Below are 21,056 nucleotides of genomic sequence, written 5' to 3'. Positions count from 1 at the left end.
TAGAATAGGACCACATGATGTGGTTCCGTAAAGTTTAGCCATTATGTAGATAGCACTGTGTCAAATCATGTTTTGGATTTCACCCTTACAGTTTAAATGCTCCAGTCGGTTTACTATAGCTGTATTTGCTGTCGACATACCAGCCTGCTCTCTGTTTAGCTTAGTGTATCATTAGGCTTTCTATCATTTTAATGTCCTTTTTGTCAAGTAAGTTGAAGTAACATTTAATTTCAATGAGCACAGTTTCTGAATGCTTGTGTAAAACGAAACAAACCTTTTGAAGCCAAACAAATTTTGAATTCTCTAGTTTTGAATACATCTTCTATTAAATGTGACATGATTTTCCAAGGAGAGCCTCCCAATTTGCATTTTCACAAGAGAACACTGGAATGTATTACTGTAGGTAAGCAGATAGGCCTTTCTGAACTCATGCACAAAGGAATTTTCATCCCAGAAGTTTCGGTGTTGGTTTTATAATCCCAAGAAAAAGGTCATAATAAGCTAAACAGATGGTACTCAGCGTGATGTACGATTCACAAGAACTGTTTTCATGGCTTACTGTCTATAATATATATTAAAGACAGACAGTAGGCAAATTGATACATTTGCATTTATTTGGATTACGTGTCCTTTGAAGTCACTTTAAACTGTCTTAATAGTACTTGTTGAAATAGCTTGAGAGGAGTATCCTGGTACAACAGCTGTCTGTCAGACTGCTTCGGATTTATATGTACATAAACCATAAAATCCTGCTTACTTTTTTTACCCTAACATGAATCTATCTTCTCGTTATTTTTTTTACAATTAAAACTAAAATTGTTAGCTCTCTGTTTACAGCCACGTGTTTTGAATGCTGGTTTTCGTTGGAGATTTCATTGAAATCTGCGTGTTTGTTTAATTAGGAACCTAATTTAAAAGGGCTGGGGCTAGGAGTGCCTTTAAATGACCTGTTCAGATTGTGTGTTCTTTGTTTTACCATGTGTTTAATGTATTCCACTGACATTTGCCTCTAAAACACAGAAGTGATCAGAGAGATAGCTGCACCCCTCACAAATAATTTCAGTGTGCAGAATTGCATACTTAATCTGCATGCTCTGAGATTTTTATCTTTTAATCTGAATTCCTTAGTAGTTGTTAACCAATCAGTTGTTTAAATGAGGATGTGCAAGTAAAGGGATAACCTTGTTTTGTATATTCAAATGCTCAATGTATATTTGTAATTTAATTGCAGTATCTTCCAACAGTGATTCAGCAACAGCACTTTTCCGACCTGCATTTGCACGTTTGCTTTGCCAAATCCGATTCTCGTGTTCACAGTTGGGGCTCCTGATTTCAAAAAGTCTTCATTATTTTACAGAACAGATGCTAAACCAGAAGTACAATGGACTTGAAAGTTAGGAATGCTCCAGTATCTGAAAATGTGTCTGTTGTTTTTTTTAAAGACAAATGCTTCAGAGTTAGGAAAACAATTGGAGATGTTGAAAAACAGATCTCTGTTAATGCCTTATGACAATTTCAAATGTGAAAATAGTTGAGATGGAAGTGGTTATAGGTTCTTAGGAATTTCTTGCATTACGTAACATGGACCTCATAAAATCCCACCCCAGACAGTATGTATCTGCATTTCAGAACCATGACATGTATTAAGGAATATTAAAATATATTAATTTCAAGATGCTGTATAGGCAGGTGACAAGACATCTTAAACCCACTCTGCTTACCTGCTCTCCTCTTTCAGAGCAGATGCATTAAGTATTATGTTCTTAATTTCCATTGCTAGCTATGCTACTCTAGTCTGAGGTTTTATGATATTTTTTGAAGAATGAGTTACTCACATTTTCAAGGATAAATCTGATGCAGCTATCAATTAAAAACTGCTGCATTCATTTAAGCTATATTGTTATTTACAATACTGATACTGATATTGACTATCCATTGAAATGAAGAGGAAAGCTTTATAAATGTAGTTTTCATTAAAAAATGCCTTGGATTTTATAGTTCTGAAAGGCTTTGTGAAAGTTTATTATGAGAGAAAATATCTGCTTCTGGAATAAGGTGCTGTTCTGCGGTTAGATGTGTCATTATTGTGGAAATGTCTTTGGAATGTGGCTTATTAAAGAAACTATGTAATGGTAAAAAGTTGGGCATGTAACGTTGGTAAAATTCGATCCCATCAGAATTCATCTCTTGGTGGTTGATATCCTTTTGTTTGATTGTCTTGCCTTGCAGTTACAGCAGCCTTGCGAGTTTGCACTTTGTAGCATATAAGTAATTCAATTGTTCTTTTACACAAGTTGGTCTCTTTTTGTCAGTGGATATCCTCAAACGAAATCTTAAGTCTCGGAAATCACATGTATTTTTAATTACATCTTGCTGCACTTTGGGGGGGACGTTTCCTTGATAAATACATCATGAAAGCATAACATGAAGGCGTACAGGATAAAATAATGATGTTTTTTTTGCATTGTAAGTATTTGATTTTCCTTGCACTCTTTTGTGACCTTCACTCACTTGAGAGGCAAAAAAAAAAGCTTTAATTGGCATGTGAGGAAAGAACTAAAAAGGATCAATATTAATTAAGCTAATGGCAGAATAATTTCTCCTACACAGGACCTTTACATAGGGAAAGAAGATTTTACACATTTGCTTTGTTGTTCAGAGCAGCAGTTGCCTCCTCACGAGGTTGTAGGTTGGTAGGGTACAGTAAAGAAGAGAGTGTGCCACCACCAGCCCTGCAGACAGACAGCAGGCTCTTGTACCTCAAACAGCCCAGGAATACTAATCAGGAGGAGTCAGGCCCCGGAGGTCAGGGAGCAAGTCAATCATTTCAGCGATCGTCTCAGTGTGGAGGATCAAATTAGCCTGAAAAATTCAGCGGCTGGGAGTAGAGGGCGAGCAGCTGTCAGGGGCAGGAGCGAGATGCACTAATGAACCAGATGAATAGTGCAAAAACTCGAAAATAAAAACAGGACAGTTGACATTTTTCATCTGTCAAAGCAGAAGATGCATGAAAATACAATAGTCCTTGTTTAACCCTTTGTTGGATATGTTCAGCATCTTATCTGAAATCATTTGCCAACCCCCACCCAGCATCTCTGCACACACTCACAGAGACACACACCTTATGTAAACAGAGCTTTCCATTTCAGTACAGTTTACTTAGGAGTATATCTATTTTTTTCTCCAAAATAACAGTATGCAAGTCATCTTCCAGATGTTAAAAACAAAGCCGCAAAGTGCAAAGCAGTGGGTATACTTTATGGAAATCAGTGCATTTTACGTTTTTTAACAAGGGTGGTGAAATCTCTAGAAATGACCAATTCCATCTCGATTTCTGCCAAACTTTCCCAGTGAGCCTGCAGAGGAACTGTAATAAAAAAAAACCTGTATGCTGTCAAGTAAAAATGCCTTTAATTAGTTGTTGCACTTATTACTGTCATCCAAAGGCACATTGAAATAGTTTTTTAGGACTATAAAAATAGTTGAAATTTGCTAATGTGACAATCCAGATACATAACACATAATTGCATTAAGAGGCCACAATTTTTTTTCAATTTTTTTGGTTCCTTTGGTGTGTCAATGAAGTTATGAAAAAAAAAACCTGGTCATACCGGACCCACGCAAGACTTGGTAGAAACAAGAAAAAAACATTTCAGATTTGTTTTTCACCATGTTTCTCCGTTTGCTATCCCTATATTTCCAAAACACTAAACAGTATTTTAGTTCAGTGTTTGAGAAACTTTGAATGGCAGTAATATAGTTGTCTAGATATGCTATGCCTTTCCTTACAATTTACCAGTCGGTACAAACATGCATAATTTGGGCATTTTATAAATGAAAAGATTGCATATCTGTAAAATGGAAACATTTCTAGTGGCAACAAACACCCCAATTAACCTTACACCCGAAGAAGGCTCCACAGCTTAAACGTTGTTTCCTTTCTTCTCTTTTCAGCATGGAATAAACCTTTACTTGTTCCATTGCACCTTAATTAACTGTATTTAAAATAGCATTTTTGAATTAAATGGTGGGTAGGTAACCTTGGTCTTAATATGGAGACTGAATTTTTAATTTAATTCAGAAATTGTGTTTTATACCATGTGTACCCATTGGAATATACAGAAATGAAGGAACAGTTTTGTGGATTTTGGTTTTGCCAAATGAGGGCTGTCTGTACAAAATGTAAATTCCATCAATGTCTTTCCTTTCAGCTCTGCCAGGCTTAAGGCTTGTGTTGGTGGAGTAAGAGTTAACAGTGCATTTTCACCAGACAGATGAGAGCCATTTTCAGCCTGTCCTGTCCCTGTTGAAGCTCAGCGAGTAGCGCACGATGGGCTAGCGTGTTTCACATACGCTCTGCCTGTCTGGGGATTGTACACATTGTCCTTTCAAAATCAGAATTATTAGCACATGTAGAAAAGGGTGAGTGACTCTGGGGCAGTGGTGCTCTCCATGCAGTGTTCACATTGATGCGCTTGAGGGATTCAGTAGCTCTTAGACATAATTCCTGCGATGCGGCTGTTGCCGAGCCTAACATCAATACATCTCTAAAGTGAAGAGCCCACAGCTCTTTAAAAATGTTTTGAAGGCATTTCCTTTCTAGGTGAGTTTAGAGTATGCACAAATATTTGAAGGTGTGCCACCATAGGTTTCATAATGTGTTACAACACTTCTCAAGATCACTATCCTGATTCTCAACTGGTTTTTCCAAGGAGGATATTTCCAACTTTGTTTTACTTGGTATTGTGCCACGTTTAATAATTAATGTGCCAAATAAGATTTTTTTTTAAAACAGGTGCTCCGATAACTGCATTGGGTCTGCATTGCTTTTTATTAATACCTCAAATATATGTTTTGAATCTCCTGGATGGGTAACATCTATAATGTTTCCTGTCCTTTTTTGTTTGATCAGCAGAAGACTGTACAGTTCTAATAAGCATCTCTGGCAGATGCATACAGCTAATTAGGTTCCACGTAATATATTGTCCCCAAGAAGCACACTGTAAAGCTGCAATTAAAATAATGCATTTTTAGAATAAAGTTTGAGCCGAGCGGTACCTACACGTTTTAATGATGTTACTGAGCACCTTTTCCAGCTCTCCTTGTGTTGTGTGCAATGCATAGGTTCATCTACTGGGTGCTGCATCGCACAGTAGATTTATTGAGATAGTGGAATATTCCTTATCGGCGATTTGTGAAACTTTCAGCGAGAAATACCTTATTAAGAAATGGTTCATTTTAAAATGAAATGCCACAGATGAAGAGCAAGCACAACATATGGACTCGCGGGTGAGAAGAAAAAGGGGGCTAATGAAATACATTTTTAAGACAAGAGAAAGCACCTGATGATATTGACATAGTTTTTATAGGAGTAAAATCTAGCTGTGCTTCTGTTGTCTTTAACACTCACAAATGAAAAGGCAAGGTATAATATTTAAGATACAGCCAGGCCACCAAAGGTTTTGGATTAAGGTTGTCAAGAGAGACCATGAAAAAGTTTTTTTTTTCCTGAACACCCTTCTGTATATGATGTAACCAACAAAAATGACCTATCTAATCAAATATGCTTTAGTTTTATTCAGCACCTTGATTAATTTTAATTCTCATGGAAATTAGGGCAAATCTTAATACCAAAATAGATAAATCCTGAGGGCTGCAACTGAGTAAGAATAATGGGAACAAGAGGGGTTGTTCTAACAGTAGGGCGTAAGCATAAGGACTTATTTTACAACCAGAAAGCCTGCCAAAGTTCACCTTTGAGTATTTAAATTTGAAATATGGGTGTCTGAACTGGAAATATTACGTAGAAACAAAAAAGTATCATCAGAATATAGTTAAATATGATTGGAAAACTTGCAAAACCAGGCGATTAATGCTTCTAAAAAATACAAGCTGCTACTTTTAACTCCTGCACAGTTATATTATAACTACTATAACTTGAATATAACTCACCAGGTTCATCTGAAGCTACAGCTTGTTTAGGAGTTAGCTGAGGCACTTTCGGTGGGATTAAGAGTACTTTGAACTCTGCTAGCTTCAGAATGGTTGTGATGTGAATAAAAGTCATACATTATTATTGTCCTCCTTAGTTTCTAAAGAAGCTAATTTGGTTTTAGGCTTAGTATGTGCATACTTTTAGGGTGTTTAGCATGTTGGTAATAAAGCTGCAGTTGGTAGACCAACAATTCAAAACAACTGGACCTTCAATCCAAATTTATGACCAGACAAGATTTAAACTGGCTTATCTCATTCAACTACTCTCTCATCCTAGCTAGAGTATCTAGACTAGACTAGAGGATATCTTACATTGTCTGCTGATGATGGTCCCCAGAGTGGCACAGACAGCTTTAACATCAGAAAAAAGATTAGTCTTCATAGAGTCCCTGAGGCTGCCCACAATAAACCCCCCCCGTGCGTGGAGTTGTGCATCAGAGTGCCATTTTAGTTCCCCTGATGACTGTTTGCAGGAAAGAGTGATATCTGCAGTAATGGTCTGTGAGGTAAGAAGCTGTTACCTGGCTTTGTTAACCTTAGTGTTTAGGGTGCTCAGCTTTATTTTTGATGAACCACATTTCCTGAGGCTTGCATAACACAGTGTAGCTGTAAAAAACTGCCTTACACTCAATTATAACTTAATTTTAAAAAGCCAGTGGAAAGGTTTTGCTCCAACAAATAACTGTGTATCTTGGCCCCTTTATAACACCGTCACTGGGTAGTGACAGTTTCAATGTTTGTCACTGACTGGCTGAAAAATCGAAAGGAAATTCTTATTGATTATTCCTTATGACTATTTTGAGATATACAGTATATATTCCTCACCCCTAAGAAGAGCATTTAAAAGGCATCACATAATGAGTTCTTCTGCAACCTAGTTACATTAATGTTACCAGTACAAATATATACCTCAGTATATATATCATATAATCAGTAATTAAAATATTGTGATATGTACAGTATTTTTTGCTGTATAGTTTTCAGGCTTAGTTTTCTACTTTTACTATTCCATATATACTCACTTTGTGCCTTTGGAGTGACTTTGGAGAGTTTCAGTCTAATAGGCAGTTTTCCAAGAGGTATTACACGGTTTAAATTTGTGTATCTTCCTTCTTTTAGCATCTTAGAATTGCAAAAATGTCCTGTTTTGTTCCGATTAAGTCTTTTACATTTTTAGGGCACAATTTGCTGAAGCTGTCATTTATTTTACTTTTCAGTCTGCAATGAGGATAAACTTTTCTTGAAAAGTTTCAGTTCGGTTTTCTAAGTTTTACAATGTTTGATTCTTTTACTTAATATAGCAGAATGTGGCTTATAGGGCTTTTTTCTTTTTTGACTTTCTGATGTTTGTTTTTTTTAATGAAGTTTAAAGATTTTTTGTTTTACCTTTGAAGTTTTGGAAAACATTTCTCGGCTGCAGTTGAAAGCAGTCTGATGGTGCGTATTATGCTAGTTTAAGCTGGCTGAAGAACCTAATTTTATTGTGCATTTCATATTAATTAATGGAATTCTTGCTACAGTATTTTATATTCTGTCTGAAAATAACTTACTCATTTTTGTAATTCAGCATGGCAAAACATGTCTAGTAAGTGAACTGTGTTTCTCAATCTTGAAAGAAAATGTTTGGGTGAAGTCAGAGCATGTATGGGTGAAACCTGGGGTGTTTTCAAATGTTTTTAATGCTTTCATCTTGATGCAAAGAACAGTTTTGTGCTGTAGAGTTTAGTTTTGGTTCTAAGCTGTAAACTGCTAAGCGATAAAAACGCCTTGTTTATCAGCAGTAAAACTATACTGGTTAGACCTTGTGGTGTTTGCATCTTTAACAAAGTAGTGGCTGATTTCATTTACTGTGCAACTGTACACATACTGTACCATACGCATATTGCTGGATATCTGTTTAACCTAAAGTGTGGTAAGGTTTCAGCTGAGCATTGCACTTTAATATGTTAAACTTTACATGTAATTGTAAAAACAAATTGAAAAGTTAAATTCACTATTGAAAGAGTCTTTTGATTTCACTGTTCTGATTGTTTTTCTAAAGTTTTTATTTTAAACGTGCATCTTGACCATAAAACACAAACTGCTTTTCTACAGCTGACATTCTGCAGAATGGGTTGAGAATTATTATGGTGCCAGTGATACTGTATACTAACAATGACACCACAGCCTTTCTGCATTGGTTATAATGAAGATCAGATATCGCACAAGTAATTACAAGAGTGCATGGTAGTAGCTGTGGGTGAAACTGCAGTCGCAAAGTGACTTGCTCATTAAAATCTCATGGATTTCTTTTCTGTTAAGATAGGCAGTGACTGCTTGTGTAGGAGAACAGATATTTAGTACAAAGGTGAACTGAGTAGATAAAGTGTACTGTCAGCACCCTGATTTCAAAGGCTGTGAATTCTTGAAACCATTTATACAGTATATCCTGAGAAAATGAGTTTCATGAGTTGGGGGTAGGGTTCAAGAATGGAACAAACCACAAACATGAAAAACACAAAATATCTTAAATGTGTCTCAGACGTATTGCAGTAATAGAAATGTATAAGGGAAGCTTGGTCATAGTAGAATTAAACATAGTGAATGTCCCTGTTTGTTTTATTTTGAAGATAGCTTAATCAGATACAGGTGACTTGTTCTTCCAAAACTGTTCTCTCGTGAGTTTACATACTTGATTTGACAAACGTTTTTTAGAGTTACATTATCTTCCCATTTTTGATGTGCATAAAATATAAACTCATCTTCATATCCAATCATAATATTGCTCTTTCAATCACTCCTAAAATCTGTACTTGGCAATTGATATCTCTAACAACCTGGCTTTGTAAATAAATTCACAATTTGTGATTGATCAGACCATCAAATAACTTCAGCTGGTTGATTAAAAACTAGCAAATTGCAAAGATGTTGTGTGAAAGGAGAACATCTGGAATGAAATTGACACCAAGGTTAATTCTTTCCTCTGTAAATACATGTTTCAGTATCTTTATCTTAATTGGTTCATAAGACTGGTTGAGCTTTCCTTTGCATCCCAATGCTTTGACGCATTTGGTGTGAAAGCAACTTGATGCATGAACAAACATCAGCGTCCACACTTCTATGTGATGAATTTGATGTGAAAAGACCTTAACACTTGTACCAGGGAGTGTGATTTTTATTCCAATCTTAGTCCACACATTACAAACTTTTCTCCAAACAGATTTTTCCCAGTGTGCTTTTTGAGTATCTTTCATTATATATTTCTTCTATTTCTAGCCTTTCCTGATTTAATATGAAATTTAATTGATGGGGCCAATTTAGGAGTCAATTTAGGAGTAAATCACTTGTGCTGCTTTTTGGCAGTTCTTTTTGGAATATAAAGCACCAAACGGTGTGAGAGGAACTGTTTGAGTTGTTGCCTACTCAGAATCACTTGTTAAATGTTTGGTTTGTGAGAGAACACCTTTCTCTGCTTTAACAATCCTTAGAAAAAAGTCTAAAAAATGCATTGTAATAGCCAGGTAAATCTTGCCAACAGAAAATTATTCACAATTTAATTTGATTGCTTGAAACTACCTTTTATGTGCCTTGTTATTCTGCAAAACCTGCAAGTAAGATAAGTCATCAGGGAGATCAGGGAGAGAGCTGCTAGCTGGAGAAATAACAAATTAATTGACAAACAGTAGACTGTTGCGCTGCAACATGGATAAGATCACATTCCCTTTTCTCAGACATAACATTTGACAGAACAGTTACCTATGGCAAATCTTAGAAAGATTCTGATTTTGCATTTCTGTGTAGCATACTTTGTGTATGAACAGATCTGATATTGTCTTGATGTTGTTGTATCCTGTTATTGCTTTCAATTATTAATTCTTTTACAGTAGAGTCCCGATTATCCAACCTAAACAGGATGCAAAAATAGTATGTTGGATAATCGTGAATGTTGGATAATGCAGAAACTGAGTAGAAAAATCATAGATTAATGGAAGTACAGTATAAGTATGAAATCTGGTTTATTAATCTACTGTCATACTAAAATAATAGAGTATAGAACTATTGTTAGTTATTATTTTAAAAAATGAGTGATTGGAATACATTTGCCCCATATGTGCTTCTCTTCCTTGCGGCACGGTCTCGCTAGCATCTTAGTAACATGACATCAGTAGCAGTTGCCTCCTCTTGTTGATCAACGTAAACTAGTGCCGCTTCGAGAGCCTTGACCCCTTCGCTGTGACTGATTCTGATTGAAAGAACTACTTTCTTTCACGCACGCATACAGTATATAGCATGTTGAGTGGCTATGTAGGATAAAACGGAATGTCGGATAATTGAAGTAGTCGTGGCCGAGTGGTTAAGGCGATGGACTAGAAATCCATTGGGGTCTCCTCGCGCAGGTTTGTATCCTGCCAACTATGACATATGTTTCTGGCGGTGCAGTGGCTCTGTGGCTGGATCTGCGCCTGTGGCTGGAAGGTTGCCGGTTTGTATCCCGCGGCCGGCAGAGGAATCCTACTCCGTTGGGCCCCTGAGCAAGGCCCTTAACCCCAACTGCTCCAGGGGCGCCATATAAATGGCTGACCCTGCGCTCTGACCCCAAGCTTCTCTCCCTGTCTGTGTGTCTCACGGAGAGCAAGTTGGGGTATGTGAAAAGACAAATTCCTAATACAAGAAATTGTATATGGCCAATAAAGTGATGTTATCTTGAAGGTTGGATAATCGAGACTCTATTGTATTTTGGTTGAAGTCTTTCCTGTTGTGATTCATATCCGTTTTGTTTTTCAGATGGCTGCCCTGCAGAGCCCTTTTTACGGAGACAAGATGAATCTCTACTCTCTCTGCAAAAAGATTGAACAGTGCGATTATCCACCCCTCCCTTCCGATCACTACTCAGAAGAGGTACCATCTTTTCTTACTTGAAGGCCACAAGTTGAAAAGTCTCCACACTTCTCTAAGTTGAAGTCAAACAAAACGAGCCTGTTCCATCTTCTGAAGCACTTGTAAACATTATGGATTTATCATTCTTTAAAATTGAAATTGTAAACCGGGTATTGTTTGAAACAAATTGTATTTTGAGGTATTAATGGCCAATTAGGATAAACTAGCCAGTATCCCAAATGCTATTAACTTTTGAGTTTGTACAATGTGCTAAGTACCTCCAAGAGATAGTTCTATATATCAAGCTAATTTAGAAGACTTACAAGGTATTGTCAGCAGAATGGGCGGATTTTGCCAGGGTCCTTGACCCTCAGTGTTTCAAAATAGCATTTTGGTTTTTATTTGAATATATTAGAATGTAAGAAAGGATACAAACGAGAGGATACCATTTGACCTACATCGTTTTTTTGGCTGTTGGCTGTTGTTGTAGCTTAGAGATTTGAGGATCTTATCAAGCTTTTTCTTGAAAGAAGCCAAGGAATCTGCTTCTACAACTAGACTGGTAGCTTTTTGTCTCTCTCAGTCCTTTGTGTACAGACTGCACTTACTTTTTCAAGTGCACTTCCCTGTAGTTTTCACTTTTTTCATAGTTCTTGATTTTGAAGAAGTCCATTGGGTTGACCTTTTCAGATGCATCTGAAGATGTTGAATAATTGAATCCTAATCTCATAGAGTTCTCTGTTCAGTTCTCAAGATTCAGTTCTTTTATTCTTTTAGTACATGAACTGTATATATGTAACTGGTTGTTTTTCAGTGACTGATTCCAGAGCAGCAATCCATTTCCATAATGTGGTAACCAAAATTGTGCATGCTATTCTAAATAAGGAGTTATTTATGCATTGTACACATTTTAACATAATCCCTTGATTAAAATTCTATACTTTTAACTATTTTAGCTAGTATTTTTTACTTTTTAATTGCTTTCCCACATCGTGTAGAATATTTTAAATAATGTCAACATAAACACCTGAATCCTTTTCATAAGTTACTTATTCAAGCTCAGTTTCCCATCTTGCATCTTTAGTTTTTTTACTACCTGCATTCTGAGTCTCCATTAAATGTCATCTGCCAGATGTTTTCCTAGTTATCCACATGAATAAAAAGATTGAATTTCCTTTGCAGCTTCTGCAGTGTTTGCTAATGATGATATTGTCTGTGATTTTGACTAGTTTCATAACTATAGCAGAATTAAGATCTCTGATAGAAATTAGAAAGTATTGCAGATCCCTGTGGTACTCGCTTCACCCAAATTTGCATTCACCACCCATTTGTAATCTGATTTCTATCCATTAAAGAGTTCTCAGTATACATTCGTGCATTACCCTGAATCTCTACTGCCTGCAAATTAAGTTAGTCTTTGATGGGGAACTTAATCAGAAGCCTTCTAACTATCTAAATACTGTATTATATGCTGTATTTGTATCTTTGGTTGTTTAAAGAACTCCAGGCGTGACCTACCTTTTCTAAATTAATGTGAAATTATTATCTTAAATCTTTTATTTATGTTAGTTTTTCCACATTAGAACACTTGGGTAACTTGAACTTGAAAATTGAATGGAAAAAATTGAATCAGCCACTTAATTTTATCATTTTGTTTCTCATGGCCTCTGAGAGACCATACTTCAATGATTACGACTTTTGCTGTTGTAGTATTGGGGAAAAAAACATATTCCAGGCACCATTGCATTGTGCTCTATCTCTGTCCTGGCATTTATAATATCCTTATTGTACCTTTGCTTGCAGTTTATAGTATTCTTTTTCTTTAACTGCATAATATAAATAAAAGTGTTCATACTGGTACTATTTCAGGTTAATGAATGCTAATGTCCTCCTTCACCTAATGCAGTATACTTTTAAATGATACATGCTTGGTGTGGATATCATACATGTAAATCTGCCCTCCCCCTTCCCTCTCCAAAACAAAAACAATTTCATTCATACTTTTGTAAGTTGTATTCATTATTTCTCTATTTGACATTTTAAATTCTTCCCAGGACCACACTGTTTAGTATTATTATTATTAAAATAAAATACACATTTTTTTTTTTAGTATTCAATCTGATGTTTCCATACATTGCATGTTATCATACATCCCTTTCATAGTGTGCATTTGAGATGCTCGAAGTCACATTTGGGTCAGTTTGTCTCTTAATGTCTGAATTTTTCTTAGGCGCTACAGCTGTGTGCCCCTCTGCCTTCAAAACAGATGTAGACAAACAGAATTTAAAGATAATTTTAATGTATTAGCTTGTCAGAAAACATTCTTTAAAAGCTCCCACTAAAGTATTTACTAGATCTGTATGCATTCTGAATTGACTATGCCTACCACAAATACATTCACACACATATGGCAAAGGTTAAGATCTGTAACTTTCTGGGCAATTTTTTCTATTTTAATCCATTGAGGGCAGATAATGACTCTGATTCAATGGCCATAGCAATGTCAACCAACATGTACTGACAATAAAATGATTCTTAAAGACATTTAAGACATTCTTAAAGTATGCTTTGTGTGGCTTTCATGTTTACCACACACAATGTTTCTGTTATTGTGGATTAGTTACTCCACCTGTAGGAATAAAAATAAAACAGACCTGTAGTTTAATCTTGAAAAGGGTTTTAAAATTTGAGAGTTAAATGTTGGCGTGCAATAGTTCAGAAATATTGTAACTATATAGTTCCTGTAAAAAATGACCTGGGTAACAAAAAAACGGTACACTGAAACAGTTTTCTGTAGAGCCAAAGGGAAACGATTCAGTTTATTTGCTGTGCCATGTACTGGCCATTGTTAACTTCAGCTTTCTTCTTCTGTGCCAGATGAGGTTTTCTGTGGATCGCTTCCATTGCAGGGGCCTGCAAGTACTGTCGGGGTGTAAACAATGATTCAGAAAGATGGCAAAAAAATGTCAGTTGCCGTTCTTTGTTGTGTCATTTACACATCTCCCCCTCCCTCACACTTTTTTCTCTGCCATGAAGCACATGAATATTTCACATATCTGCATCTTCATCCCCTATTCTTCTTGACTAATTTTCAGACTGTCTGAATTTGCATTTCACATGCTAGCTGATTAGGAGATGCCGAGTGCAGCAGAGAAGCCTCAGCAGGCGGTTGCCATGGTGACCTTGCGCAGGATTTTAATGATGATGCCACTAGTAGTTCGTTGAAGTCAGCCTGCCTGCAGGCTTGCACCACTCAGATTCCTGCTGCATTTAAGTGTGAATTTTGGGGGTTGTGGGGAAACGGGAAGACGGGGTGGATGCAGAGAGAGAGAGAGAGAGGCAGGTGCAGATCTGCTTGTCTATGGGGCAGATCAGGAGTTACAAGCCAGATTTACGGCCCACAATTTTGTAAAGTTAGTGAATCACACTCCTAACTTGACTTTTTTACGCACCAGCTCAAAAATGAAACAGTAAATGTGGATGTTTTGTATTGTCAATGCGACGATGTGCTGTTTAAATTCTGAAATATAATTTTTTGTAACCTGGTTAAAAAGAACGTTATAACCTTTTTATGCATGTGTGTGTCTGGTGAACTTGTGGTTCTCTAGTAAAAAAAAAAATCACTTGCCTCATTTTGTCATCTTTTTTTTGTCTTTCAGCTGAGAAAGTTAGTAGATATGTGTATCAACCCCGATCCGGAGAAGCGACCTGATATAACCTACGTGTACGACATAGCAAAACGGATGCAGGCAATTACACTCGGCAGCTAAGTCATTCATCAAGAATGAAGAAAAAAGCAGAAAAGTTGATATTTTTCCGCATCCGACCTACTCCCCAAAGCGAGAACTGATGGAGACGTACCAAGTCCTTCAAATATATATTATCTCATTTCCATTGAGTACAACATTACTTTAATGAAGGCTGTAGAGGATAAGCAACCGGTGTTGCTCTTAGGCAGTTTTTCCTTTCAACCATTCAGACATTACTTAAATCGATCATAAGATCATTGAGAATATACATTTATTAGAGTTTGAATACCACACTTTTAATTTTCATAACCAGATTACCATACAGCCTGCATGTACTGACTTACTCATGTAAAGGATCTTAAATTCCTGTGCAGGTATGGAAAAGCTTTTTTATGTCTATTTATTGCTGAGTTTTTTTTTGTTCGTTTGACTTGTCGAGATCATCAGTTTTATTTAAATACCCTAATGAGAAATGCAAAGTCTACCTACCTTAGAGAAATCTGCAATAGCTGTGATTTAGTATTACACTGTCTACTTTTTAAAAAATAAATCTGGATCCTGATGTGGTGTGAAGCTACTTTTATCTGGTACTGCATTAATTCAATGGCGATGTTCTGCCAGTTAATATTTTTTTAAAACATGTTTTTCATTGGATCTTTGATCTGACCTGCTATCGATGAAGTCATCTGTACATGATAGATGTAAAATATTAAGAAAAGCAACAGATTCCTAATTTGGCTTTGTTTATGGACTTGTTTTAGGCATGAATTACAAACCTGAAATGCATCCAGCCTGGAATTAAAACATTTGCCAAGAGTGAAGTGATTAATTTAATTAAGTAGAGCACCTATTCTGATATTGCTGTTGTCTTAATCATTTTACATTGTTTTCCCATAGGCCTTTCTGTATTTTGAGCATATATAATTAATGATGAGTAAATAAAGAAATGCAAAATAAAAATACCTTAAAAGCATAGATTTTTTTTACTCCAATAATTGAAACAGTCTTGTTTTAAAGGCATATGGGCCTTTAGTTCCTTGGTGCCTTACAGTTATGTTACCTAAAAAGGGTAATTGTATAACATCATGATTTTACCTCCATGATTGTGTTTCTTAGTTTAAACTATTCATTTTTGCTAATTTTGTAATTCTGCCTATTGTGAAACTTGTTTCGTGTTACAAACTCCTGAAATTTAATGTATGAGTAGACAAACCTTAACATTTTCACCCTAAATTATTAAATAAAAGAGATTTACTTTTGCTACAGGTTTCTGATCCCTGAGGTTATAACCCTGTTAAAAAAGATGCTAGCTATCTATAAGCCTCTCACCTACTCAGTATTCGATTCCTTACAAAAGTCTATACAACACATTAGCCCTAGGTACATCTGGCTAACATTAAAATTCTGGAGGGCTCTCCTGTATGATTGTTTGTAGTCATATGATAATTTTTGCTAACAGTTACTTTCCTTTTGTTTTTGAATCCATAGCAAGGCAGTACTTGCTACAGACATATAACGCTGGTGTTTTAAAATAAGAAAAACTGCTCTAGATGTAGGTGCTGCAATAAGTCTTCCATCAGAAAACCTTAAATTAATGTACGATTGGGGATTTTAGAAACATCTGAAAGAACATTATCACAGCTCATTAAATTACCAGCAGCTGTAAAATGACTGATTACAAATTTAAATTAATAATGTCCCCTTCGATACTAATTAACTACGTAGAGATTGCTTTTCAACAAAAACATCCTATAATATTGTATTGGTTCTGCATCTTAAACCGAATAATCTTATAGTATATCCAAATTTTTGAGGGTTATTAAGCCTTAAAGATGTAGGCAGATACTACTACTTCCATTAGACTACAGCAGACTTCATTATATATTCAGTTCTTTAGTGTTTAGCACCTCCCGTTTGTTAATGACTTTTAAATTCTTTGCAGAAAAATGAAAAAATCCAGTCTTACATCTTCTAACAAAAAACAAGAAAGTAATGTAACATTTGATAGTATTTTCTGAAGTTCATATCATATTGTGATTGTTTTTTACGTTTATCACAGATCATTTATCTAATTTGGGTATAACAAAAACTAGTTTATCTGTCATTCAGATTCCTTTTAAAATTACAGTGTTAACTACATTGGATTACATTATTTAGGAAATCGAACTTGAAAGTAATATTAGATTTACAAAAAGGCTCCATGAAACACTAATATTTCAATGTACTTGTGCTATTTTTCAACCTTCTTCGTGGTTCTCCGTCTGCATAATGGCAATATTGCAATTATGCAATTTATTATCCTCACTCCGAATTCCCAGGTTTTGTAACTGAAATTGAACACATGCATGCTTATGTGAGTGTGTTCCATGAGATGTAATTCACAGGTTTAGTGTCATGTAAGAAGATGCATAATAATAATGCAAATCTCTTTTGTAGGAACTAAAGGTAGTTCTGCATTACAGATGTTCCAACACTCAGCACAGTAACAAGCCTTTGCACAGTTGGTTGGTAATAGGTATGAATAAAATAAAAATGAACATGAGAAAAATAACAATTTAGATCAGCGTAACATTAACATCTTCACATGTAACTTTCTTATTTAGTACTGTTTCTTTGCCATTATTTCCACGTGTAGTCTCAATGAGCGTAGCTCGTTATATTCATTTACATTCTGGGGCAAAGAATAGAAGGAAAGTAGGAATTATTAACATTGGAATTAAATATCGGACTACCTTTTATGTGGTTGATATTGCTCTCAACAGCAATCCATTAGCAAATTTACATTAGTCTTCATTTATTACTGGACAATACCGGTAGGTACTTTTCCTTTTTTTAATTGTTGCCTCTTAAAATGACACAGTTTCTATTTATTATAGCTTTTGTGGTTCTTAAAAAAATAAGAGGCCTGATTCATGTTATTGTATCTGGTACATCCCCATCCAAAGACATTCTGGCCTGTTGCCTTACTTTTCTAGCTGATACTGTATTGTCAGAACATGTATTAGACAGTTGTGGGTTCTAATACTAGACTGGGGTTAATGCTTGAAAGTAGCCCTTTAAAAAACATTATGTACTTGCATTCTAGCTAATATTTTGCTGATCAGCTACTGCAAAGCACCATTGTCTGCAAATTGTAGGTGTTGCTGTGATTATACCACATGTATCTTGGTATTTATTTTAACAACAACAATAGGTAAAAATGTTATAAATGTATTAAAATGTTTATTATTCTAATTGAATGTAATATGTTGTAACCAATGCATTATTTTCTGTTTTATTCTTGTTTTGGTAGTACTGTAACAGTGTTGATTCCTGTTAACCTGTTGCCTTGAAAAGTAATGTATTTTTGTTATGCTTAAATATAGACACTGAAACAAGTTATGTTAGTTTCATGTGCTGTTGTTATAAGTATATACATTTTCCAAAAGCAACCTCAAAATTCCAAGTTGACAGTGGAACCAAGGTACACATTTCCACATGCGTGAATTTTCCTGTGCATTTTACTGCACACCTGTACGTGTTTTGTTTAGTTACAAAATCAGAAAACAGTGACACCAAAGGATGTTATTTGGAAACTTAAGCCTAGTTTTTAGTTTTAGTTTCAGTGCTTTTTGTCTCAAAACCATTGTAGTTCCATTTTATTTTAGTTTCCTTTGTATTGCAAAATTGGTTTCATAATTAAACATGTCAAGATTAGTTGACATATACTGTATAATGACAGTATAGAAATAAAATCTTTCAATTTCTCTTGATTGCTTTCAGAGTTCTTTTATTAGGAAACTGCCTTTGTTTCTGAGGTTAACAGTGTGCGTCTTTACATTTAAAGAAGTATTGTGATCTGTAAATGCAGAAATTTATACATATGATCACGTTGACAAGCATATATATATGTAATCCTTGTACTATGGTTCTAATCTTATAGTAAGGAAGTAATGTGAAGCACCATTTCCAATGTGTTTTTAAACAATACATCATCTCATTTTTTTACTTAAGTTATTGCATAATCATTTTGTTTTTGCCTTATTTGATCAAATGAAAAATTGGTGATTATCGTATTGTGGGCAAGTTGTTTTACAGTAAGTCCATAGGAATTTTTAAGAATAAGTTTAGTATAGCTCTAGTAAGAACTTCTTCAAATGCTAGTCATTGTTGTACTTCAAAAGTGGAATTTTAACATTATGAATGTAAACCTTGTCATGTTTTTTTTTATTATCGAAGCAGGTCTGAATTGTTGTTAAAGCCCCTCAAACTTTTCCCATGTAGACATAGAGAAGCAATACTTTGTTTTTTTTTAAAGAATTTCTGAAACGATCTCAAACTATCGTTTCTTTTTGGACTATAATATTCCACCTTGTGTATAAATAGGTATGTTTAGACAGTTTATATTTTTTTCATTTGTTTATACCCTAGTATTAAAATGAAAAGATCTAAAGAACAAACCCTGAAACAGAATGAAACTACTTAAAATTAAATTTGACAAGTAAATTGTTCATTTCTGATTCTGAAACATATTTTGCAGATACACAAGTCCATCTAGTGGCAGTGTCATTGTACTACATTCACTTTGCCTAAAAACAGAGCAGGAAAGAGGCACATCTTCCAAACCATAAAAGACTGCATGTGTAATAGAATTTCAAAAAATCAAGTCTTTTCATTTGGACCAGTTCAGCTGTATGTTCTCTATTATTAACATACATTTCTTGTAGCTTTTTCATGTAATTAAAATAGTCATTTTCTGAAAGTAAATAGTATACATGTACTGTATAGCAGAAAAGGTGCTATTTATAGTTCTGCATTGTGGCGAGCTTTTTATGCAATCAAAGAAAATGGAAAATGTTTTTCAGTATGGGGAACACGGTAACAAAATAATCCTGTTACATTTCTTTGGAGTAAAATCTGAAAGGTTTGCTGCAGGGATTTGTAACAAAAATCTAGTTGCCAAAAACTGTCTAAAAACATTTGATTCAAGACTAAATTTATTTAATAAAGGAAAAAATAAAAGTAAAAAAATAGCAAGGGAATTTTTTCCTAAGAAAAATTCTCAAATATTCTTGTCATGAGCCTCAAGTCCACAGAAGAGGCAAAGCTTGTTGAAATGTGTTTGCTGCTCCAGGGATCCTCCGTTAAAAATGTAATGGGCGCAGTCTTTTAGGGGAAAGCAATATCCTTACTGAAATGTAGTCATTTCAATAAACCAAAAACTTAATTGTATAATATAAAAGGCTATGAAGTTTGAAGAATGTATGGCAGTCATTTTCAAAGATATTCGAAACATCAGAAGAGATTGCAGTGCAGATTTGCTAGTTACTGTAGAATTTGTTTTGTCTTTTTGTTGTGGATGTTCAGAAGCATATTGCTGGAGTTGCAGTGTTTCATGGAGTAGGTGAGCTGAGCTTATGAAAAGATAAAGATCTTTGTATTCTTCTTCACACACCTTTTTTTTTTCCCCAGTAGTAAAAACAATACATTTCTTTGTCTATTTAGGATGCTGGTCTGTTGAAACATTACATATCAATAACACGCTCATGTTACAATAGGTTGTGGAACATGTTTGGTAATCAAAGAGCGATTTGAAAAACAAATGTCTATGATTAAATAGCCAGCGTTTATCTCCCCTTATTTATAACTTCACAGATCCTTTACAGCATTTGAATTGAACTCTTCCATTATATTTTCATGATGTATAAACAAAGCCAGCTTATTACTTGAGATTGACCTTTTGTTCTCTTTGGAAAGAGACACGCGCCCTTATAATGATAGTGCAGGGCAGAGATTTGTAATGCTTTAATGGGTTGTTGTGCTTGCATACCTGGATTTGAGTAGATTTCTGTTATTTTCAAAATTAAATGAAGGCTATATCCCGTGTGGGTGAAAGAGCAAGAGTAGAAAGAGAGGAAGGTGTGCTGTGCTTTGTACTCCTTATTTCTAGTTCTAGTTATTAACTGTGTATTGTTCCTGTTGCAATAAAGCTCTGTACTGGAACCCAGCATCGTACGAGATTTGCTCACCTCAGTCGGTATATGCCTTGCAGTGCTGTTCAGCCAAACATCAAAGTCCTTTTGCTTCTGGCATTTACAAGCATCACTGACCCAGATCTTTGATATCTGTTTGCCAACACTATTTATTTTGATGACAATTAGATGATCTGAGGCTCGTCCATATCTTAAAAGTTTTACTAATGCATCATTACTGATGGCTACTCAGGCCTTTGTGTCTCAAAACTAATATTGTCTGCTGTCTCTCTACATAGCACCAGCTCTAAAGTCAATGTGGGATTTCTGGTGAACTGGAGAAAAAAAGTACGACTGATAACTGTTCTAGCATGAGCTGTATACTGTGCAGTATGATGTCTAGTTTGTTTCTTGTGTTAAAACACATGCTTGAACTTTGTCTACACGCTTTTCACTAAAATCTGCTATTAAAAGCAAATGCCATGTTAAATTTCAAAAGAAACTC

The 21,056-nt window shown here is 35.2% G+C and overlaps 1 protein-coding gene across 2 annotated transcripts in view; it reads left to right on the top strand.

The window, feature by feature from the left end:
• The window catches only part of nek7 (NIMA-related kinase 7), a 65,175-nt gene extending 46,823 nt beyond the window's left edge, over positions 1 to 18,352 (top strand). The window contains exons 9-10 of one of the 2 annotated variants that reach the window (XM_088927772.1): positions 10,759 to 10,872; positions 14,511 to 18,352. In XM_088927772.1, coding sequence (XP_088783898.1) covers positions 10,759 to 10,872; positions 14,511 to 14,621 — 225 coding nt within the window. In that variant the 3' untranslated portion in view covers positions 14,622 to 18,352. The remainder of the gene's footprint in view (positions 1 to 10,758; positions 10,873 to 14,510) is intronic. The other variant, XM_088927773.1, reaches the window with a different exon arrangement.
• Positions 18,353 to 21,056: the final 2,704 nt, after the last annotated feature.

This window comes from Atractosteus spatula, chromosome 11, assembly GCF_055471065.1.
Source record: "Atractosteus spatula isolate fAtrSpa1 chromosome 11, fAtrSpa1.hap1, whole genome shotgun sequence".
Classification (NCBI taxonomy): domain Eukaryota; kingdom Metazoa; phylum Chordata; class Actinopteri; order Semionotiformes; family Lepisosteidae; genus Atractosteus; species Atractosteus spatula.
The sequence above is the reverse complement of the archived record's forward strand: the minus strand, read 5'-3'. Positions and strand labels throughout refer to the sequence as shown.